The sequence below is a fragment of the Gobius niger genome (assembly GCF_951799975.1).
Source record: "Gobius niger genome assembly, chromosome: 18".
NCBI classification, from domain to species: domain Eukaryota; kingdom Metazoa; phylum Chordata; class Actinopteri; order Gobiiformes; family Gobiidae; genus Gobius; species Gobius niger.
The window spans coordinates 10,918,530-10,943,820 of NC_136869.1; the positions used below are offsets into that span (position 1 = coordinate 10,918,530).

General features: G+C 41.1%; 1 protein-coding gene across 1 annotated transcript in view; it reads right to left on the reverse strand.

Annotated features, from left to right (window-relative positions):
• olfm3a (olfactomedin 3a) overlaps positions 1-24,371 on the reverse strand; it is a 39,924-nt gene extending 15,553 nt beyond the window's left edge. Inside the window, exon 1 of the mRNA XM_079576598.1 lies at positions 23,928-24,371. Within this exon, the coding sequence (XP_079432724.1) occupies positions 23,928-23,996 (69 nt within the window). The 5' untranslated portion in view covers positions 23,997-24,371. The remainder of the gene's footprint in view (positions 1-23,927) is intronic.
• Positions 24,372-25,291: the final 920 nt, after the last annotated feature.

Here is a 25,291-nt window from a genome sequence, read left to right on the forward strand (position 1 = left end):
ACTACCACCACAGCAATGCCCCCTTGATAATCCTTATTTCTAAAGCTCTGGGAATATGGCTTTACTGACTCCGAGATGTGGATCTCTGAACCACACCAGTCATCAATATCACTACACTGAGCTCCCCTACAGACAGCGTTGGTGCCAGCATTCGATATGTTTACAGAGAAAACCACAAAACGCTGCAAAACGAGAGGATATGCTGATGCATGCCACATTTCAGTCTCTCACAAATGAGAAAATCCGCTGCCCCTGGATGTCTCACAGCGCAGTGACAACAGAGCTCCATAGTATAAAGCCTGTGCAATAAATCAAACATCAAACAAATATGACATTCAAAAAAACCCATATATGCGGCTCATGTTGTGTAGTTTTGCAAACAGCTAACCTTTTCGGAAGTAGTGTGGATATCAATCAATGTTCATGGCATCCAATTTAGCTGACATTTTGCTGTGTGCATATATATTCAAAAAGTATATAAGTAGTTCCATACATACAACATGAATTATCAATGGGAAAATGTCCAAATATGTGATAAAAGCCTGAGGAAAAAAATGTAATTCGGTAGCTAAGGTCATCTGATTGCCTTGTTGTTGGGGGTTTATATTTAAATATCATTTGCTGGTTCAAAGGTACGACTAAAACTAAAACAGCTCCACATAATAAATGCCGAGCAGAACATATTTTCTTCTGTTGAGGTGCAGAAGGTGAATCGCGCTCTCAGTCCACATTAGCACTGGACTTTTACAGGACGACCTTCGCAGACTGAGAATTAGACATTATCATGCCTCACTGCACCGGGAGGGAGTGCGCTTCCATGACCGAATCTGCCATCGTCCTGGCCACAAATGAGCAAATTACTGCAGTTCAGCAGAGGCATTATGAGTAATTTAAAGCACTCACCTAAGCCACGGACGTTTCCTGTGAATGTGTTTGCTTTAGAGACTTCAATGGTTGAAACTGAAAGTCGTGGGCAACAGGCAACATCCACAGAGGCGCAGACACATGCTATAAAAAAGTAAACTTCCCTGTCACAACTGCAGCCGCTACAGAGCCGATAAATGTCATACTTTTATGTGAACGATGACTCCAGTATTTTCATTTCAATGATGTGTAATTATAGAGTAGAATGTGCAAATGAATCGAATTCGTAGCGGGTTTAACGACACAATCCCACGCTCTATTGAACAAACGATTCAATTCTCATTCAGTCTTCATTGGAGTCTTCTCTGCCGGCCTGCTAATTGGCATTAATGTAGCAAAACATAGACCTAAAGTGACTTGGTGAAGCATTAGTCACTAAAGGTGGCAATGGGACGCTTCCTCGACATAGTACATTTTACAGAGATGTGCTTAAAGAACGGCAATCTTTGAAAATCTGGTTTACAACACTGTGTTACTGACGATCCGGCTGGAGAGCATCACAAGACATTTTGACTCTTTTAATGATCATGCCCTGATGACGGCCCAGAGAAGCCATTTATTCAGATTGAGAAAACTTCATTGATCCTAAAGGGCAATTGATTTGTAGGAAACCACAGAACATTTTCACAAACAGTTCAGACAAGAGTTGAGGATCAAGATAAACAATAGTCCATAGCAGTCATAAAAAAACAGAGCACATTTCAAATTGTATGTCTTACTTGAAGAGACTAGATGCAAGTTGGTCATTTTTATACTCACTACTGCCACCTCAGGTCTTACGGCTAACTGCAGCTTCTATATTAAGCTCGTGCATGACGGCACTTAGGACCCGAATTAACACCTTTTAGAGTGACAGTGCATGATTTTAGAGACAGTTGTAGTGAACAGGTCTGGGCTCATTCTACACATTAGAACATGGCTGGAACATGTAGGGGGAGGAAAATACTTAACTTTAACATTTTTATACTCCATATAGTCCCTTTAAAAGCAGAACAAATTAACTTTTTTACCTTAATAAATCCTTTTCATAGTCCCTCTGGGGGTAATACAAGTGTTAATGGGATGATTGTTTTTTTTTTCATCTCCCCCTGGTGTCTCTGGCCAGAAAACCTCACCTGCAACTTTGCCTGCCTCCGACCAGGTAAGTCCTGACTGTATTCTTTCTACAGCTTTCGGTGTGTTGACGTTGTTACTTGGTTTATCAAGGTCAGCCTATTAGCCTAAAGGAGAGCTGAGGTTTTGTGTTTTATTGCTGGAATGCTTTGTTTGTGTTGTATTCATGTTTTTATATGTAGATTCGTTTTCTTGTTCAGCAGAGAGAGTGCCAGGGCAAAACTCTTTTCATTGCTTTTGGTCACTTGTACTTGACGCATATGATGAATACATTTGAACTTGAGAAGAAGCTAACAGGCTATCTGGGGGCCACTTCAGCAGTATCTACAGCCAAGTTTGAGTGAAAAAAATATCTCCATTGTATAATTAGGTTGTAGCACAATGTACAATATCCCTCTCTCCCTTTGTCTTTTCTCAGCATACTCTCACAGACAATTAATGAGTAAAAAAAACAACAACATGCCATGACAGCTGCAGAGGCGCTTGTGGCCTTTAGGGGCAACAGTTACTTAATTCTCCTTTAACAAACACACCTCCCTCCAGAATTCAAAAGCTCAGTGAAAGACGGGACAAAAGAGTTGGAGAACTGATTAGCTTTCCGAGAAGTTACATAAAAACGATGTCCAGAAGGCATGAAGGAAAACTATTAGGACAGAGCATGAAGAGGCTGACCCAATATTAGCCTTCATTGGCGCCTGCTAGTCTCCTCTTTGTCTAACTCCAATGATTTGGTGCTGGTTTTAACAATGTTTTGCTGTTTATTTTTTTATCTTTCCCAGACAAACTCTTGAACAAGCAAACAAATGAAAAAGTTAAGAGGCTCTCTTTGAAACAGCAGTTAAAGTTACCGAGGATCCTTTTATTTCCAATAAAAGAGCTCAGTTCCTTTTAAAGATTGATTCTCTGCTGAGTCAATCCAAGAACAGAAATAGTTTTACTTCTCCACCACTTCAACCACTTCGCCATGAATGACACTGCATCACATTAGAAGTAACGTTTGCACTTTTGATCGGAGACTTGAGCAGCAATCCAGAAACTAAGCAACGCAAGCCTGAAGAGTCAGAAGCCAATATGTGCTCTTTCAGCCAGTCTCAAGAGCATGTACTTTTATCAGGATGGGGCATCCAATATAAAAGCTGTGCCTTCGATTCCAAATGAAAAGATATTTGGGGAGATAATAGTTAGTAAAAACAAAAGCAAAGAGAGCATAGTAGTTGATAATAGACCTTTCAATTGAGAGTAAAAAAAAGATTGTAGAGGAGAAAAGAACTCGCAATTTCAGATAACTTCTTAATATGAGTCACCAAGGTGCCCTCTAGTCTCCTTTTTAACTATGAGCTTGTTTGCAATTTACGGTTATAGCGATATAAAATCAATCACCGAAGCTCTATTTGCTCTTGAATAAATCCCACGTCTCCCGTCCCCTTGTGTTTTACGAAGACATTTATTTGAAACTCTGCCTAGAAAATGTGAAAAAAAACAATACTTAAAATTGCCCTCATAATTTGAAAGCCACTCTTAGTCCACTCCTCTGCAGAGGAGCTCAGTTCGAAATGAATCAATTATGTGTTGCGGATTGCAAGAGAGAGTCGACTGTCGGCAGCTCTTGGACCTCCCCCTGTGCGTCGAGGCCCCTCTAATTCCCTTCTGCCGGGCTCATACAGGATGATGCCATTTGCCCCGGCGCTGCAGAGTGACGAGAGCCTTGTTAGAGAGTCTCAGGAGGCGGCACAGGTGAGGAGCCGCGCAGGAAAATTAAAAGCTTTGTCAGTGGCAGCAGCACAAATCAATCCATTATGAGCAGAGACGGAGAGAGCCTCATCGTTCAACGGCCTCAAAGGAACGCGGATAATACGCACGGCAAAGCAAAGAGACTCACACACACTTTGCTTTTTCTGAAGCGTATAGGCTGACTAAAATAAATACAAAATGTGGAAATTTGAAAAAACAAACACTTACAACTAGAGCATGAAACAGAGTAAATGCAACTTTTACAAGAAAAAAATAAAATAAGGTTTGCGTAAATGGCTTTTATAGCTTGAATGTGCAATGTGTTTGTCAATCTGTTCTGGGTTCTTGTAGGCCTGAGGACAAGTGAACGTTGTTGATGGATTAAGGACCCTTTTTCTATGATGAATATATGGAGGGCTGGGTACCATTAAACAATGCCAGCATGGTATAAAAAAAAAACGTTTAGGTACTGCTGGTATCAGGTGCCAAAAAATATATTATACCTTAACCAAGTTGTGATGCCTGTTGGTCCAAGGACATTATTAAAGGACATTACTTACAGCTCAGATAAAACATACAAATTTAAAAGACACGTATTCTCCGGAGTATAAGTCGCACCAGCCCATTTGCAAACTCATTTCCTCTCGCTGTGGTCATCCAGCTTTTAGCTCACGATTTGACTGACTTTTTTAGTTTTCTTCATTGCAGTAAAAGTAACCTTTCGCCAGTTCCTAACAAGTTTCTCGCTCACTCACTTTTCTTGTGCTAATCCACACTGTACACAAGCCTAGAGCGCCCTCTAGCGGCAGTCAGTATGAAAATAACAAACATGTGAAATTATATATTTTGATATATAAGTCGCACCTGAATATAAGTTGCACCTCCAGCCAAACTATGAAAAAAAAAAGTGTAACTTATACTCCGGAAAATACGGAAATTGTTTTTTTATGGAATGAATTAACATTATTGCTTTGTTTTTTGGTTCTAGATGACAAATATTTCAGTATAGGTGTTGAAAAAAGTAAGTTATCAGTATCGTAAACCAAGTATCATTAAAATACTGTTATTGAAAACATTTTAACGGTATCTAGCCCTTGTCCCTTGTTGGGACAAGGCCTCGTGGAAGGCCCAGGGCACGCTGGTGGGACTATGTCTCCGAGCTGGCCTGGTGTCGCCTCGGGGTAGCTACTAGCCCTAAATATGTACATGTAATATTACATGTATTATTGTAAACATGTTTCATAAGCAAAAGCAAAAACAAACCACTGAACCATCAACTATGAGAACGTTTATATAAACGTTATATGACGTTTGTTTTGTTTAGTAAATCCAAACAATCTTGCACGAACCAACCAACACTGACCCACACAAAACGGGGAACTGTTGAAAAGACTTGCCAAATGATTATAATCTTGTCGAAATAGAAGCCACACAAACTGTTTCCTATTGAAGTTATCAACCTCAACATGCCAAGTATTATTCCTTATCTACTTTCCTCTGCCTCTATACGTCCGATTAGCTTTCATCAGAAAAACCTCGAAAACGCCCATTTACTCCATTCTATAACAAATCTGTGTGCCAGCGGTGGCAGCAAAATGCTAAATCTCATATCACAATGGCACCGCCGTCGTCCCTGCCACCAGACAGGGCCCTAAACAGATGCTATCTCTCCAGTCATCTATCAACCTGTCCAAACAAAAAGCCACCAGGGCATTGGAGCCAAGTGAAGTGGAGTGTGCGCGTCACTGCTGTAACTGATGATCATAGTGTTTAAATGAGTTAACATTTTAGCTGTAATGGCAGGGAAGATGAACTTGCGCGTGCAACCGGCTTTGCAACTTTAGACTGATGCAGATGTCAAACAGCGAGGAGATATATGGAGAAAATCTGAAACAAAAGTTGCATGAATTATGGGTGTAGTAGACGCAGCTCCGCCACAACACTCACAGCAAAACAATTCTGATCTGAAAGCTTGGTGATGTCACAATACCTGTTTGTCCATCCACGAGCCTCCGTCCACTGAGGCAACAGGACTTTAAATGCAAATATGACCAAACAACTGGGAATTTTGCCACAAGATTACGAAATTATACAATTATACAGAATTAAAGTAACCATCCCCTCCTCGAATCATCACCTTCGCGTGGTGGAGCAGTTTAAGCACCGGACTGGAGTGGAGTGGATCCAGGAAGGTATAGGGCTAGACAATTAATCGAAATGAAATCGAAAACACAATCCCTACTCAATCTCATGATCATAATCATCATGGGACTTTATAATTGACCATTTTACAGCCATTTCTTTGGCAGAAACAGCACCTGGCTTTGGAGTTTGGACGAGACAATGAATTATTTTTGTGTGTTAAATGAAACTGGAGGAAAACATTTGAGCTGAGGTTTGTATAAAAGATGTGTCTAAGTTCATTATTCAGCTACATGTATTTATTTTAATCAAAAAAAAATCTAATCAAAAATCAAGATTTTTCCATCTCGTCCAGTCCTACAGGAAGCCATGTTGTCAATGGCTTCGTGCCCTGGCAGGGTCTGGGTCTCCCATGGCAAACAGATCCTAAATGATGGGCCAGACAAAGCAATTAACCTGTTAAATGCCATCTTAGGGTTAGGTTTAGGGTTAGCAATTATTCATATCCAAATCCCAAAACATATTGACAGGTCAGTGTCAGTGTGATACCTCATTTAAAAACCAAGACCTTTTACTGTGGTTTCTAAAAGTATGTGTAAAATATGTGTGAGTGAAGCACAACTTACATGACATTTGCCATAGGGTGAAGTAGGGTGAAATGTCTTGCCCAAGGACACAACGACAGTGTGCATTTGCGGGAGCTGGGATTTGAACCCACAACCTTCCAATCCACCGTCGCCCCATTGATGAGAGACCAACAAGGCAGGTTCTTGAGGTACCAACAGCCAAGAGCCAAGAGGCTGATGCAGACGGGTCCAGGCAGCTTAGTGTGCTGCCTCCGCGACCCAGGGCGGATAAGTGAAACAAGATGGATGGATAATTTGACCAAAGTGGCACCATAGATCGATTTAGGTCACATGTAGGTCCATTTGATCATGTTTAATCGGGCTAGTGCTTCGTCGCACATTATGCTGAAGAGATAATACATGTTATCTGCCTCTTCTAATAGTTAAAACATCACTGTGATTGGTTCAATTCAACTGTCCCTGATGATATTAGTTTGTCAGTATTGACAGATTGGCAGCACACAACCATTTGACCATCACTTAAACAAAGTCCACTCTTTGAAAGAGACATCAGCGGCGGCGATCGCAAACACTACAACCTTTTCAAACGCAGCTAAAGCGCAACACTAGCCCCAATACAGGATCTAGATGGGGAAAGAGAGATATGCTTCACGGTGGAGGGATGTAGAGAGGAGCCATCTTTGTTCTCAGGTGTGACGCTGATGAAAGGCCACAGGGGAGACTCATTTCCTCCAGGCATGACTTCTCCTGGCCTGCTCTGACCCAGTGGCGAGAACGTGGAATAGATAATGGAGTAGAGGAGCATAGATGCACTCACAATGAGTTCCTGCAACAGCTCATCTATATGGAAAAATATTAGATGATCAAATATGAACGGCACGAACACAGTCATTAAATCTCCTAGGCGCAAAAGTGGAGCTTTTTGTACTTGTATTAATGTAAGGAGGAAAACATGTAGATAAAACCAAGAATTGTTCATCTTTAAATTATTGTTAAGTACAACACTGCACATCTGGGGGGTCATTTACTGATTGCTCATGTGCAAAACCATGTGTAATAGTGGATAAGCAGCAGAGTCATTTACACTTATTTTTGTCACACAGCATGCTCTCATTTACATAACACATTTGGGGCCCGAATACTGTAGTACAGGCAATTTCAAAAGGCACATTTCGAGCAACACTTCCACAACAAGCTATATATGCTATTTTCCAGCTTGCATTCTTGATAAATGACCCCCTTGGTGTCTGTAGGTGCTACTTTAATTTGCCAAATTGCTGAACAATGTGAGAAAGATGCATTGTGGGAAACTGACTTTGAAGCTGCAATTTTTCGATTAAGGAAAGTTTAGCCAGTGAAATGGAACTTATTGTGTGAATTGTCAAGAGAAAGACTAAGCCCAAGTTTTACCAGAGGTGTGTTGGCATTGTTTTTGTTTACTTTTTAGACACTACTCTATACTGGCAGAAATCAAGACATTTTTACTTATCTTCATTTGATTATTTGCCCAGAATATTATCACACTGTTCCCTGCTGTGCTCCTTGGTCTGGAGTAGAGACGTCCGTCATAAGCAGCGGTGAGGACGATAATGAAACAGTCATCAGACATTATCTCCAGAGTGAAGCCGCGGACAGCTCCGGGCCGCACCAAACGGCACAAGAGCGGCACGCGCCCGCCACACTCTGAATACCAAACAGCCGAGACAGGAATCTGGCCATTTCTCTGTTTGCTCACATAAAGTCCGCTGCTGAATAAATCTTTCAGAGAGATGGATGGCTCTACACAGGCAGTGGATAATGTCCAAAAGCAGGAATGGTGGTGGGCTTCCTGACATTCAGGGAGACATGTCAAACAGAAAAGAACAACCCTCAAAGGCCCTGAACCAAACTTTTTTTTCTGTACCTGGAATGGAATTTGTTTTCTTTCTCCTTCAGTATATTGTAAAAGCAGACATTTGTGGGGAAAAGAACACTGCATTTTATTGAGGTCTTTGTTAATGGAAAAATCTAATTAAAAAAATACTCAATGTGATGCACCTTTTTTAGGTATTTAAACATGAAAACTGAACACAAGCCGATCATTCTATTTCAAGGTATCTATTTTCTTGCTAATAATGAAGAAACAGGGCTGCAAAAACTGCAATATCCCACGTTATTCCTTGTTATCTATGTCCATACTATTATAATCCAGTTACAGTGCTGTAAAGTGAAACTGGTTAATGTATTTGCAAAACATACTTTTGCTTCCATTTCAAAGCCGGGATAAAAGAAAGTGCTCGTAATAAAGGTTAACCAGCACGAACCTCAAGTGATTTGGGCTGGATAAGGCTGCTCCCAAATGAGTTCTGTTCATTTCAAATGCCATTTGTTTCGAGATCCTCATAAAAACAACAGGTTTAGTTTAGGCAGCCTTTAAAGCAGAACAAAGTAACTCATGTCCCGAGAGGCCATAAGCGCCACTGCAGGTGTTGTAGCATGTTGTGTTTTTTTACTCATTAATTGTGAGAGTAAATACTACACTGATAAAAAAGACAAAGGGAAAGAGGGATACTGTACATCCATACACAATGGAGAGATTTTTTTTCACTGAAACGTGGCTGTAAATACCGTTTAAGTGGCGCTAGCCCGCAGTTAGCTTTGCCCATTAGCCTGTTAGCTTCTTCTTCGTGATTCTATTAGTGTTTATTGCGCCTCCGACCCGGAGACAGAAAATCTGCAAGTGTGGTTTTCTGGCCTGAGACACCAGGGGGAGATGAACGACCCCCAGAGGGACTACGGAAAGGATTTATTAGGTAAACAAGTTACTCAGTGCTTCTTTAAAGCTCATCGTAAGACCCGCCTTTACGCTTTGGCATGAGTTGTGTTGCCCTCTGTGTCTTTTTACTTAATTTATTTTGGTTTTATTACAGCCTTTATATACTATTAACTTGGTTTTGCTCATTTATACTGTTTAATAAAGACTGGAGGCTTTTCTGTTTTACTGCCTTACATCAAGTATTTCTGTGCAGCACTTTGGAAACTGCTCCATGTTTATAAATTGTGCAATCAAATTTGTATTCCGCACCTATTGGCCTTAGTCACTGCCAAAGATGGTTGATTAGCCATTCTAATACATTCATTTGCAACATACAATTCAGAATCACTAATCCTACTGACACACGTAGCAAGCTTGCGATGCTCATCACACATGCCTGACTTTTCCAATAATTTTAGTCATTCCGGTGAGGCACTTGCAGAGATAAGAGAAACCGTTGCTTAATTGACGCCAGAATCCAATCTCTCATCAAAATGCATGTGTCGGGACTGCCTCTCCGCTTACAAGTGTTTGTAAAGTAAGAGTCAGCTCATTAGTATTGCGCAGGAAGATCTCTCCAGCTTTTTTTCCAACTTTGTAAAAGGACACTCCTGCCATGTGAATGCCACAGAATAGGCCAACACGAACACTTAACGTCACGTTGTAGAAAAGCGGCACCACCTCAGCACCTCTTATTTCACTCGCAACCTTTGGGATTCTTTTTTTTTTTTTTTTTTTTTTTCTAATTGCGCTCGGCAGCAGCCATGTGTGCTGCCGAGCTGATGAGGCGACATAGGCCCGCGTTCATTTATTCTCGCGCTGGAATAAAGAGGGTGCCAAAAAAGATAGGGACACGTGCAGGAATTACAAATACTGGAATGTCGCAATCACAAAAGGACCAGGGAAAACTGTGGGTGTGTGAGTTACATGGTTTACATTTCCGCTGTATTAGTGTCATTGCGCGCAGGGTAATTTCTCTAATTTCCATTTTTTATCCCACACGCTCAATCATCCAACCCAAAGGTAAAGGAGGTGGTAGAAGAAGATTGCAGTTTTTGCTGAAATGTAATAAAAAGCTTGTAGGCTCAGGTTTATGCATGAAGAAAAACTAAATGATGAATCATATCTTTACAAATAAAAATGACTACATAGCCGAACTCGTTTACTGAAGCAACAGGATGAAAAGGTTTTTTGTAGAGGTGCACCGATCAGGATTTGAATTTCTGCACTGAGTGAATTCATTTTAAATGTATATTTCGATTTGAATATTACACACTGGCTACAAATCTGTGCATTGTCCTGCTTTACCTCCAACTTTATTATGATTATTATATTTATTATTACTGATATTAATGCAATGCAGGGGCTGTAATGGGCTTTGTAACAATGTGTAATAACTTATACCTAAGGATTAAATACACAATGGAATAATGTGTATTAGTACTTTGCAGGTACATAATGTAATACATAATAAATATAGAATCCATCCATCCATCCATCCATCCATCCATCCATCCATCCATCCATCCATCCATCTTCTTCCACTTTTCCGTTTCCGGGTCGTGGGGGCAGCCGTTGGAGCTGCCCAAACCACACTGCACCAGCCCCTCATGGCTCCTCCTGCAGGTGGTGGGTCCACGGAAGGACGGCCTCATGGTTCAAACCGGGCCTGTTGGTCTCTCATAAGGGGCTTCTGAACCGCTCCTTGCCTGACCCGTCACCTAGGACCTGTTTGCCCTGGGAGACCCTACCAGGGGCACAAAGCCCCCGACAATAGAGCTCCCAGGATCATTCGGGTGCTCAAACCCCTCTACCACGTTAAGGTGGCGGCTCCAGGAGGGGATAAATACAGAATAATAATAATAAATACAGAAGACCCCAACTCTAACTCTTACCTTAAATCCTAACCCTAAAGGTCATACGTCTTATTACATTATGTACCTGCAAAGTACTAATACACTTTATTCCATTGTGTACTAATAGATACAAGTTATACATATACAAAGCAGATTACATTGTACCTAATAAAATTTAGTACAAAGTATCAAGATAGTGTAAAATAGAATGTTACCTAAAGTTGTATTGGTTTATAGCGTATTGTTTTATTACTTTTACAAGTTATTCCATTGTGTATGTAACCCATAGGAACAAGTTATAACAGATTGCTACAGAGCACATTACATTGTACTAAATTTAGTTAGGTACAATGTATCAAGGTACTGTAAAATAAAGTGATACCACATTTTCTCAGCGAAATAAGGTAGGACACGGATTCCTGCCTCTGATCGTAGTTTCCAACACTTTCGTACAGCAGTTTAGTGTTAATATCTTCTCGCGTCTGTGCCTACGGGAGCGCATGTGTGCGGTAGATGCAAAGGTAAATTAAGGCACATGGCACTTTGTCTCCTTCGACTCCTGTTAGAAGTGCCATACGCGGATACTTTATGGTCATGAATCTTCAATATGCTTTTGTCTTAAACCATAGCGGAATAGCTCGAGCGCTGTGGTTGTTTTGTTTCGTTGCAGCAGTCTGGAAACGAGGCGCAGAGGGATACAGCCGGCACTTAGAGCGGTGTATCCGGAGCTGTTGTGTTCTGTTTATCGCGGCGCTACTTCGAAAGAAAGTATGTGAAATCTATGTTGGATTGGCCAGTCGGATCGGCGCATTGTACCGATCACCTCTAGTTTTATGCCTAACATTTTGGACTATACTGTTGCCATCAGTACAAAACATGCTACTGACCAGCTCGACACAGAAAACGCTATTTCTGCAGTGGGTGATGAAAGAATGGATTTGGATGGGGACCTAGCCTGTTTAAATGTCAAATTCTGCTGACTTTAGTGGACATCTCCATGGAAACGAGCTGGAGACGTATTCACCCTATTCCAGAGGCTCGCGTGGGCGTCACCATTAATTGTGCCCGCCCCTTTTTCTCCTATGTGTTAACATGGGACTAGAGAAGTCCACATAAAATCAGTCACTACACGAAAACAAAGCCGTTTTTCGGCCGCGCAGAGACACAGTGCAGTGTTGACATGTTGGTGCAAATGAACATTGGCCATTTTACACAAATCAATTGACGAAACATCAGATTTGAGCGGAGAATATTTTCCCTCGCTCTCCGTTTAAATGAACGGGCTTTGCGCTCGACCGGAAGTGTCTGTACAACGGAAGTGCCGAGACAAAGCAAAAAGTGGCAAAAGTGGGCGGGGCGGAATAAGGTGAATACCCACTGCTGAGCCGCTCACAGCAAAATCACATGTTTGTTTGTACATTGATGGGGTATTTTTCAATGATGAAAATGTCTGTCATAAAAGAAAAGCTTGTATTTCAATTTTATTTTTTGGGTAAAATTCTACGCGGTGTGGCTTTAATCTATCCACGGGGTGTTTGTTGTTTTTAGTAATTGCGATCCTCTGTATTTCTATTTGATCGCAAAAGACCTTGCAGGCCTAGGACCTCACAAAGAGGACGCACAAAGCTATAAAATATCGGGACACGCACCATAACTTCCAATGAAAAAGTTTCCCCACTCTCTTTCCTCACTTTTCTTGAACTTGAACGTCGTCACTTTTATAACCTCCTCTCACCGCTGATCCATCTCAACATCTGCCTCCTTTTGCAGCTACTTAACAACTGATAGCACATTTTATCCCTGCTACTAAGAAATTAACAAGCAGAGCCCATAATCATCTCCCCGGCTGAGTGAGTACAGTATAAATTTATAGAGAGTGTCTGTCTGGCCTCTGCAGCAGCCTCGGAGACCCTGTCCTGCAATGAGAGAACAGTGATTATAGCTGTGGGGAACAAGAGGGAGAGACGTGGCCCGATGTGTCTGACAGCACATTCTCCGCACCTGCAATTATCCACAGGCTCATATTAACTAAGGAGGAGCAGGAGGATAAAGGTTTGCAATAAATGTAAATGATTTCACTGAAACTTGTGGAAAAGCTGCTGGTTTTTTTTGGCGAAATTAATTTGACTGGATGGATGGAAAAAGGTAAATAGCGCGTTGTTAATGCCTTTTGTTTCGTTAAACCGAATCAGAGAAATTGGTACTTTGGGAAATAGTGTGATTTTTCCTAAATCACAGAATTATAGTGCAATACAGTGTTAATTTTGACAACATATTTTAATTTAGTTTTAGTCTTAGTCTTTTGACGAAAATGTAATTCGATTTTAGTCTCGTTTTAGTCAAAAAAAATCTTAAATTTTAGTCTAGTTTTAGTCGACTAAAATAGCAAGTAGATTTAGTCGACTAAATTTAAGACGAATTTAGTCGACTTTGCATTGATAATATTCATTATAATCATATTTAATCTTGTTCCTCTGCTTCATGGAGCTGCTCCACATGAACAAAGCTCAGAGCTGATCCTTTGGCAGTGAATTGACATGATCTGTGGCTCTTTCAGACGGTCAATAGAAGTTTGGATGATTTTAGTCTCTCCCTTTCATTTTTATTTAGTCTTATTTTAGTCGACTAAAATATCTGGACATTTTAGTCATAGTTTTAGTCTCATCAACAACTTTTAATTTAGTTTTAGTCCAATTTTAGTCGTTAAAAATAACACTTTGACTAAAATTAAGACTAAATATTTTAGTCGACGAAATTAACACTGGTGCAATATCCATGACACTTGCTATGTGTTGCGAGAACGGAGATATGCGCTCTCGAAGTGCTTGTGTTTTGAGTTGCAATTTGTTTTAATTACTTGGCATTTAATTAAAAAAAAAAAAGCAACATTCATTTAGCAACAGTGTGACAGAAAGGGATGTCGCACTGTCTAACTTTATCACATATAAAAAATAAAAAAAATTTAATGGTAAATGGTCTCAACTTCTATAGCGCTTTCCCACCTACATTAGGCACTCAAAGCGCTTTACAGCAAGGATCCACTCACCCATTCATACTCCCATTCATACACCAATGTACGCAGACACTGGGGGCAATGTGGGTGAAGTGTCTTGCCCAAGGACACAACGACAGTGTACACTTCCAGGAGGTGGGATTAAAGTAGATTAAAGTAGAGAGGCCCTTAAGAGTAGAGGTCGACCGATATGGGTTTTATTGGCCGATGCCGATATTTTTGGCCAATATTTTTGGTCGATTTTCCCCAATGTCTGGTCTATAATCCTGTAAAACATAAATACTTGGCCGCTCCAGCAGTGGCCAATTTTATGTTATTACTTTAGGTGATTCAATCATAGTTTTTTTCCCAGCTTTGATTAGTTTCGTTAGCATTAGCAATCCAGCCGTCCTTCCTTTAGCATTAGCATACTGTTGCTAGCCGTGGCATTTTGCACAACGATCAAAAACACAATTGCGGAGGTTAAAACTCAGCTATTGAGTTCTCCAGATTCTGTGATTCAAAATGACACGCAGCATGTCTTTATTGATGGAGGTTTAGTGAAACTTGTGTTTAAAAAAACTTGTAAGAAACCAATTTTCATTACGATGTTTGTTCCCCTGAGCCTAGGGAGTTGTGGGACTCGTTTTAAGTCCCTGACTTCGCTCTTTCCAATGCAAAAAACTGGAAGTCTCTTTCACTTTCGGTCCCAGAGATATCGGCTTTCTCCGGCGCAATCCGATAGCCGATATTGTAAAATCCCTAAATAGCTGACTGATATATCTGTTGACCTCTACTTAAGAGATTTCCGAATCGCTTTTTCCGGAGAGTCCTGCCTCAGAACGGACCCTATTGTGCATGTTTTTAGGAGTAGTGGACACCCGAAACCCAGAAGAACCTATTCAGACACGGAGAGAACAAGCGAACTCCACACAGAAAAGCCCTGGTCCAGTTATCCAACCAGAGATTACAATTATGGACAACACCAAAGAAAACTCTATTATTATTTTAATTTGACCAAACAGCTTAAAAATGTATCACCTTTTTCTCAACTGTCAAGACGCCCGACTTGTTTTGAAATTGCTTTATGAGTTTATCGATTAACCTTGACCTTATAGAAGGCAATAGCGAGACATTCCGAGCACATAATCCTTCACTTAGTTAACTCGCATCCATTCAAAAGTTCTACACTTGGCCCATAAGCCTTGAGTTTCATATCATGGGCTGCTTCAAGTTGCCCTGATTTCTTATCACACCCTTACAGCGCATTATAGTTGTTTGGGGGAAAGCGCTCAGCTGAATAATTCATGCAAAGTGCCATCTCCTCAGTGTGTGGTTGGCAATTCCTAAATCTAGGTTTTCAAAGATCGTGTCCAAGAAACTCGTGGCTTCCTGGCAGGTACAACATCACTCTGAGAAAGGAGCCGTTTTATTTATTTACAGTTTTGCTCACTCTAAACGACTCCGATCCATCTTGTGTACGGTAAATTTCCACTCCAGTGGCGCAGGCTTCCACTTTGAAGCATGCCGCGTGCCGCATCTAATGACCGGGCTGGCAGAGCTGCTGTTTGTTTGTGTGGACACGTAGTTTGAGGACGCCTCCTTTAATTTGGCCCCTGATGGAGACTGTGATGTGAGATATTCATCTTTACTTCCTTCCAACGAGTGTGTCAACAACATATTTATATGTCAATTTCCTTTCAAGATACATTATTCTTCTATTATCTGTGAAAAAGCTAATGGATGCTTCGGTGTCAAACAGAGCACAAAGCAACACTATTAAAAATGCCTCATTTATATGATCAACATGATGCGGCTTGAATGGGTTGCTTAACAGAACACACACTCTGGCTAACTGGGTTGTTGATAACTCACCCCTACATTTAGTAATAAGAACATACTGAAAAGAGAATACACTAATAGGACTGCACAAATGATCCCCAAGTCATTGTTATCACAGTCATAGGTGAAGCAATGTGAGATTTATACATATTCTGTACGTATTTAAATTTTGACACAATGGTGATGGTTGTGTTTAATTGAATTGAACGTGCTCTGTTGAAAGTAAAGTATTGCAATAACGTTCCAGATTTTTGTCTTGTCATGGCGCCGGTGGGTCTGGCTGTGCAGTAATAGTCCATCCTCAAGCCCCACAAATACTGATCTTATCTGAAGGACAAGCATCAAGTAGTCACAGTGACATCAACATATTAAAGAAGTCGAAATTTAATCTCGAGGAGGGGACAATGTTCAAATCTTAAGGTTAAACAAATATAGATTTTACCCAACAACCCAAAATACAGTTATATTTCTGGTATGCAGATGATGATGTCAAAGCCTGGCGACAGAAACGAAGTGAGTGTCAGCTTTGAATTATTGTGTCAATGTAGACTAGACTTTGTTGCTGACGAGGGCCATTCAGATCTTTTTGCTCCAGACCTGACGTAGTAAGTGGCCTGGACAGACAATCATGGCCACTGGTGATGTTATGTAGAAAAACCTTTTTCCTGCTACAGACTGTACCAGACTCTTTACGCGGCCGGAAAGTGGCGAGGGGGAAAAGAGGTGAGTGTTAACACATGTTTTTGTTTGGATCTCTGCTGTGTGGAGAGCCCCGCGCTCCTTTATACCATTGTAAGAGCGGGGCAAGCTGTATATTCTTTCTCTTTGTAAACGGCCAATGGTTAACTTGCAGTGGGATAAATAAAGTTTGTAGTTTGTCCTGGAAGAGCTTAAGGATGTGGCCTAAATGCTGAATGGAGTACACAAGGCAGCACGATGTAAAGGAGGAAAAGATGTTAAGGCTGCACAGGGAAAGCAGCTCTCTTTGCAGTGAGAACAACACACCACACATCAGTGGACTTCATTTTTCTAACCAGTGTCCTCTAGCTTCAGTCATATGGCACATCAGTTGCGCACTTGCAAGATGACAGTCTTGTGTGGACCAACACTGTTCTTGCGGCAATCTCTAGAGGTTGAAACCAAGTCTTGGTGCGAGGACCTAGCCTGGTTTTAACATACCCTCGTACTCATTGCGTTTCGTACAAGGGTCTGGACCTTCACAATTGAGCTCCGTTATCAGGTGGGAGGGGTGAACTCCTTTGAAACAATTGGATCTAATTTTCGCTAGCGTTTGGTCGTGACGTATGTAATGAGCCCGAGTGAGTGAAGCAGCTCAATCATAACTCTTGGGGACATTCCTTGCACATTCCAAGGTTTCAATTATAATTTCTGGATATTCGGGAGCCGAGCCAGGACGGATTGAAGAGCTTCCATTACTTTCGTATCTGCCGCCATTGCCGAACTACAACCAGCAAATGCAGCGCAAATGCTTGACATCACCTACAAGCCCCGCCTCCCCTGCTCGCTGAATCGTAGGTTGAAATTCAACCGATGTAACGCGGCCACTGAGATTAGACCCAGGCGTACATGTAGGGAAATTATAATTGACCAGAGTTTACGGATGGCTAAGGCCAGGCCAGCGAGGACCATTATCCTTCTTTAAATGTGGTCAAAACCAAAGAAATGTTGTTTTTGTAACTCATGACCCTGTGCAGATAAATGCCAGTTCGATCGAACAGGTGGAGACTTTTAACTATTTGGGGATCTGTGTTGACAATCTTATGAAATGGAACATTCATGTGGACTCCCTGTGCTCCAAGCTCTGTCAGAGACTACACTCCCAAAGACGGCTCAGACTGTTCGGAGTGAGCACTAAAATCATGTCATGTTTTTACAATTCTGTGTTGGAGAGTGTCATCAGGTACGAGATGGCAGTCGGGTTTGGGTCTCTCACTGTTCAGAGCAGAGCTAAAACTGAAAGACAAAAATGCAATGAAAGTGAATATCCATCTTTAAAAAACATTCACGGCAGACTAGCTCTTGACATGGCAAGAAAAATCATCACAAATCCTGGCCACTTACTGAACGGGGAATATGAGGTTCTCCCCTCTGGCAGGTGGTCCAGGGCGCTTAAATACAAGAACAACCGCTTTAAGCTTTCTTTTGTCCCTAAATAGGTGAGTCTTTTGAACAAGTCAGGCATTAGTGTTGTGTTGTGTTGTGTTTTTGGCTGTACTTTCTTCAGTGCAATGCCAGCCACACGACTTTGAGGTGTGTTAGATGTATAGACTATCTGTGCTGTAGTATACTGTATTTATCCATGTTGTATTGTATGTAATGTTGTGTAATTCAGCAAGCATGTTCTTTTGTACTACTGTTGTGATATACACTTTTATTGTAATGATTTCAGGGTAGGAGTTTATAAGCTTTTGCTTCGGCCTACTCCTTTTGAGCAGAATTTTAACTGCTCAAATGAACAAATAAACTAAACTAAACTAAGCATCTATGAGCCCAAGACAAATTTCTTGCAAGGGACAATTAAATTTCATCTAATCTAATCTAAGGTTAGGGGGTTTCAAATGAAAATGATGAAATTGCACACCGTCTAAAAGCTCCTGCCCTGCACCTGAAGTAAAAGATGTCACATTTTGCAGCTGAACATTTTAACACAAGCTAACCGCTGCAAAAAGCCGAGCGTGTTCGGATCACTAGTGCATGTAGGAGTGAGTTATCCACAACCTGCAAAGTATTTCAAATGGAGAGGATAGTGCCTACACATGTTTCTCCCACTGCTGTGCGGTCCCTGAAGAGCAGCAGGCGAGCACTTTGATCCAGCGCGGACGATTGAACGAGAACAAAGTTGGCCACAAGCGACAGTACATGTTTGGACTGGTTTGAAGTGTGACATTACAAAAGTGTATAATGCACTGTAGGAGTGCGGGGGGAAAAAATCATTGATGGGAAAGAAGGGGAGTGATGGTGTGAACAGATCATACTGAGGTGTGTTTGAGTAGAGGCAAAGCAGTCATAAAAGTCAAAGTCATAATGGTAGTAGTTGTAGTACTCAGATACCCATACTGTAATGCAACCAAATTCATACAGTGTAATTATTTGATGAAAGAAAGACGTCAAACTCAATATGAGACCAATACAAATTCTTTTTAAAGCTTATTTTGTAGCTTGATTGCCGGAGTGAACGGAATATTGGATATCACACATAGCGTAATCTCCTGTAACATCTGCTGCATGTCTCATTGCATATTTCAGATGCCCAGATATGCATCACTACTGCAACATGTTATAGTTCTACAAAGTAATACTCCTTAGTAGTTAAAAAAAAGTCAACCGAAAATTGAGATTGATCAATATAATTATAACTGTATATACTGTAAATTGTTCTTTTGGGGGTTTTAAAACGTTCAGCCCTTTGTGTGCAGTCATAATAAATGTGAAACACACATTGCTGCTTTTATGTTCAGACAAAAGCCCAACACCTGAGACGTGTTTTCAGGGTAAATTGCAGCAATTCAACACTTCTCTATGAAATCTTAAGTGAGCTCTTGTACTTCACTGACGTCACTGTACTCAGAGTCCATCTTTGTCGTGGATCGATATATCCTCCAGGTGTGAAGTATAATGTGTAATCATCAAACACAAATATCTGACACTGCTGAGATCACGATGTACCTCTATCAGCGCCCGAGTAATTACTGGCCGGCTGTGGACCATAAGGGGAAAGGACTATGCAAATGTTTAATCTACTCAGAAAGGCTCCACAGGGATTCTCTGTGTACACTCCCTGTATAAGGTAACGTCTGCCCTGACTTGTAGGCCCTGTATGAGTGCAGCAACTACAAAAAGAAGCCACGGCTTTACTCACTTCAGAGCAAGGCGACGTGAAATGTTAGATGATGTTTGTTTTATGTTATATATCGGGGTCAGGATTCCTCAGAAAAAGACATTCTCAGTGGGACTTTCCTGGTTAAATAAAGGTCAAACAAAAGAAATAAATAATTCTCGTTCTCCGACAATTATTTACTCATGTGCTTGCTTGTTTATAAAGTTATTTGGGGCAACAGTGGTGCAGAGAGCGGGTCGTCTCAGGATCAGAAGGTCGGAAGTTCGAATCCCGGCTCCTGCAGGTGCACACTGTCGTTGTGTCCTTGGGCAAGACACTTCACCCACTTTGCCTCCAGTGTCTGCGAACATTGGTGTGTGAATGGGTGAGTGGTAGGGCTGGGCGATCAATATATTTTTAAATGATATATGGAATTAGACCGTATTGTAAATATGGAAATAGTTCAAATTTGCACAGTAATACTTGCTTCAGGGCAGTGGCAATATCGTGACCTCCCACAGAGCATCTCTGACAGGCTGGTGTTTCTTGTACAAAATCTTTAAATGAAGGAGGACACGCTTGTCTGTCTTCTAGTGTGTACTTCAAGACAGCGCTACTGTTTAGCAAAGTAAAAAAAGAACATGTTTATTGAGTTGATAGTCTTTTTCTTGTGCAACTGGCTGAGACTGTTCAGATAAGCTATTAAGTTGACACAAAGAAACAGGTCAAAGGTTTATCTTAAACTGAGCACTTTATTTTGTTATTTATTTTTATATAAATGCCCTCAGAAAAAGATTTACTTATTTTATTTATTGTTTATTTTTACTTAAAGGAATAGGCCAACGTTTTTACATACTGAGATATGTTCTTACCTAACCTGTTTTCATGCAAAGTGTATTTACACAGAAATGTAGCATGTCGATCAGTGAGCTTTTTTGGAGCTATATGTGGGAGAGGCGTGACAGAGCGTGACAGAGCGCACGGACAAAGACCTGACGGGTATATATTAACTCGTCTAAGGTTAGGTAAGAACATATCTCAGTATGTAAAAACGGTGGCCTATTCCTTTAAGATCTTTTTTATTTAAATATGTACCTTACATAGCTTTGTTATATAGTGTTTATGTTTACATTTTATAGTGAGTTTTCTATAAAACTACTTGTATTTGGCTCTGACTTCGACTTAAAGGGACTATACAGAGTTTAAAAAGTATTTTCTTCCCCCTACATGTTCCAGCCATGTCCTAATATGTAGAATGAGCTCAGACCTGTTGACCACAACTGCCTCTAAAATCCTGCACTGTCACTCAAAAAGATGTTAATTCGGATCCGAAGCGCCGTCATGCACGAGCTTAATATAGAAGCTGCAGTTACGCATAAGACCTGAGGTGGCAGTAGTGAGCATACAATGACGAACTTGCATCTAGATGCAAATTGTTGTGAATAGGTTGTTTTGAATAGGTCTGGGCTCATTCTGGGACATGGCTGAACATGTAGGGGGAGGAAAATACATAATTGTAACAAAAACTCCGTATAGTCCCTTTAAGTCCGCTCATATATCGATATTCTACCTAAATCTATCGGGATATGACTTTTGGTCCATATCACCCAGCCCTAGTGAGTGGTTCTTTGTAGTGCCTAATCTAAGTAATCTAATCTCGCAATTTAATCTTTAAATTCAGTTTGAAAAAAGTATTTTGACAATATAACCACAGTCAATAATACATATAATGCAGCAAGTTCATAGGTATTTTAATAATCCTCCAATTTAATCTTGACTTGGGGGTGACAAATATAACTGACTTGTGGCGTCGAGTGTTGCCTTGACTACATTCAGTAATTGCTTAAAAACACAATATTTCACTGTTAAATTAAGCTCTTAAGACCTCTGAAATAGCACCTTTTCTATATGCTACACCTGCTGCTTAAGAAGTGCTAAAACCTTTTGGAAGAGTACAAAGAGTCAGTAAACCTTTAAAGCCAGATGATGTATTAAAATCCCAGTCTTAGCTAACTGCCAGAGTCTGTTTGTGGCGGGGCTGAGTGACAGAGCAGTCATCAGCTCAGTGTTGGGACATAAAAGCTTTGCTCGTGGCTTCAAACTGTGGAGCAGAGAGGCCTGTGAGACACGCCGGACATTTGCATGCAGGGCCAGTCGCTGCAATATCTCTCCAACATTGGCACATAGTCCACAAGTGTGCAATGATGTGGTGACAAATAAACTGGGGATAAATTAAAGGACAGTAAGGATGCCAAGAACCTATCACGAGCCGAGTGGAAGTTTATGATAGGAAATATACTGGAGACGCTCATATTCTGACAGCGTGATCATTTAGTTTAAACAAAGCCATTTTGTGGATGTGCCAGGTGACCTTCTCTCTCTTTGAAACGGGATTCATTTTTGGCTGCTAATCTGCTAAAATGTCAGTCTAATTATAACTGCAATCAATAGGCCTTTTTTTGGGAGGTAAAAAGTCAAATTTTTAGGTGAAAATGAAAACATAAATAATTGTTAAATCAAATTCAATGCCTAAAAATACACAACATTACATTAAAGTATATTATATTTCCACTCCTGAGTTGCTTGGAAACATCTGCAGCATGTACTATGTGTATCATTGGCTATGTCCTCAGCCGATCAGAAAACCTGTTGCAACCAAAGAAGCGCCTTCTGTCTCAGGCATTTCAACAAGCAATCTGAGGTGTTTTTTTCTATTCCTTGTGAAAATCTTAAATTATGACTTTAATTATGCTAGGAGGCTGAGGAAATTCAAATTAACCTTTAGAAATAAACAGCGTCACTTTACAGCTGAAAAACATTGACAGAAAATCCTCCTCTCTCCTGTACCTTGCTGAAAGTCAGACAAATCTGTGTACGAAAAGTAATAATAATAAACATTATTGCTTTGAGGATAAGGTCTTGGGGTTTTACTCCAGTCTTCCCGATTCTCCATGGATTTCTCTACAGTGTTTATTATCCTGGGAAACCTGTCTTCTCCCATCGGTGCTTCTTTTGCATTGCTGTGAACATTGAGAAGTTTCAGCACCACAACGACGAACAGCTCCACATTGATTGGGCCATAAATCATGCAGCAGTACGGAGGCGCTGTCAGCTTTTGTTTCCTTAATTCTGTCCTTTTCCCTTAATAGACATCTACGCTTCGAGACACCAGCGCTTTTTTTTTATTGCCCTAAAGCAACACAAAAAGTCAGATTAAAAATGCAGACTACATTTCTCATTACCTTCTACCAAACCTTCCCAGCCATTTCAACAAAACTACAATCAATATCTTGACTATGCCCTGATTGTGTTGCCTAATGTAGCTTCTTCTAGCAATTACATTACACCCCATTAAGCTCCGAACAAGACAAAATCCATATGTCACGAAAGAAATTGCAGCGCTTGCCTTTAGTCCTCAACCAGATCATCCCAAATATAATTAGATGAGATGCCGCTCGCTGAGTACGATTCCTCCTCCATGTCTTGCCTTTATGAATGATGAATTGCGTCCCCATAGTCTCATGGCTTCAATATAAAAAGTGTACCAAAAAAAAAAAAGAGCAAATCTTATGAGGTTTTGCCATAACACAATCAGAAGCAAAAGCAGATTCATGGGATGCCCTGTGGAAACAAGTTCTCTCAATGATGATATATTGACAAGGATATTAACTTAGAGAATGCACTTCCCTACGCGTCAATACGCAGCACAGTGTGGAGGACATTTACACAGGTTGCCATAAAGAAGAGACATGTCATAATGAGCCCAACTCACACTTGTTACAGCTTCTAAATATTGTAACTATGCTCTTTATGTCTTTGGAAGTTCAAACAGGCTATGTGAAGTGGGCTTGCAGACTCATTAGGAGCGTGTTTTAAGCACAAAAGCAATGCTGGAAGGCATGATTAAGCAGCGAAAAACTAAATGAAGAGTGTGAAAGGGCTTATGTTTTACGCACAAAAAAATGTATTGAAAAAAAAAAATAAGTTCATACAGGGCAAAGTGTGAGACGGGCTTGCAGATTAATTAGGAGCATGTTTTTTACGCACAAAAGCCCACATTAACAAACGTGAATTCTCAAGCAAAATGAATGGAAATCAGCAAACTCACCAGAGAAGGGTACAACCCGAAGACCGTGAGGGAAAGGACGGGGTACAGGAGGCTCAACAGGAGCCGCATGCTGCCTCTCGTGCCCGGGGCGCAGTCCTCCTACCGCTCCGCCTGTGTCCGCTGCTGCTGTGTCCGCTGGTCCTCGCTGTCCTCGCCGCAAAGAGAGAGCTCCGACATGCGGCAGGGTGACCACACAAGCTCCGGCATCACACCCAGCTCCGCCTCGGTCCCCGCTCAGACTGAAGGCAGCGCCGCGGAGAGAGAAAAGTTTTGAGCGACAGGAGGGGAAATATTCAAATGACTTGTTCCCAGCAGACTGCAGGCAGGAGGGGAGGCGGGAGGAGCGCGTCACATCACAGGGTAGGTCTGGACCGTGAACCCGCTGGCATGAAAGCTAATGTATTTCTTTTACATGTCACTTACCGTTCTTGAAATTTGTTGAGTTTGTGCGCAACGCGTTTACAAGCAGAGTTGCCAAATTAAAGTGACAATTTTCAGCTCCAGTAAACGTCGCCTTTCAACCTGGAACTCGTGGGCGTGTTCCCCCTGACAGTTCCTGCGGTGCTCCGTGTAGCTACTCCCGGTTCAGCCCTGTCTTTGTCAACTTATAAGAGCTTGGCAATATGTTACAAAGAATAAATTTGTTCAACTCGTGTCAGACATAGAATAAATGATTATAACCCATGGGTAACAGCTTTCTGTTTGGCATTCAATTCAAAGGCTTGCATGCATTGAAATGGTAAATTGTAACTTTTTATAAAGCTAGCGCCTTTTAAAAAAAATCAGCTTTAACCACCTAAAGCGCTTTACATCAAGGAACCAGTCACCCATTCACACCAGTGTACACAGACACTAGTGGTAAGGTGGGTGAAGTGTCTTGCCCAAGGACACAACGACAGTGTGCACCTGCGGGATTCGAACCGCCAATCACAAGACCACGTACCCGCTCTACTCTCCACCGTCGCACCGTCATTGAAAAAATACGAATTCCCAAGTGTCAAGGGTCCACTCTGGTTTTGGCAATGGGCTTTCAGGGCTCAAAAGGGCGACCATTTTCACTCGTACGACTAAACATTTTACCTGAGTCGCACCGATTTTTTTTTTGTTTTAAATGGTAAATGGACTCAACTTATTTTGCACTTTTCTACCTTTATCAGGCCCAAATCACTTTACAGTAAAAAAAAAAAACAGTCACTCATTCACAATCTAATTCATACACCCATGTACGCAGACACTGGAGGCAAGTAGGGTGAAGCGTCTTGCCCAAGGACACAACGCGTTTTAGACACATCATCAATTACACTGAAAGGATTCTGAATCGATGCAGCTTTATTATCTGGATTTAACCCTCACCCGAAAGCCCC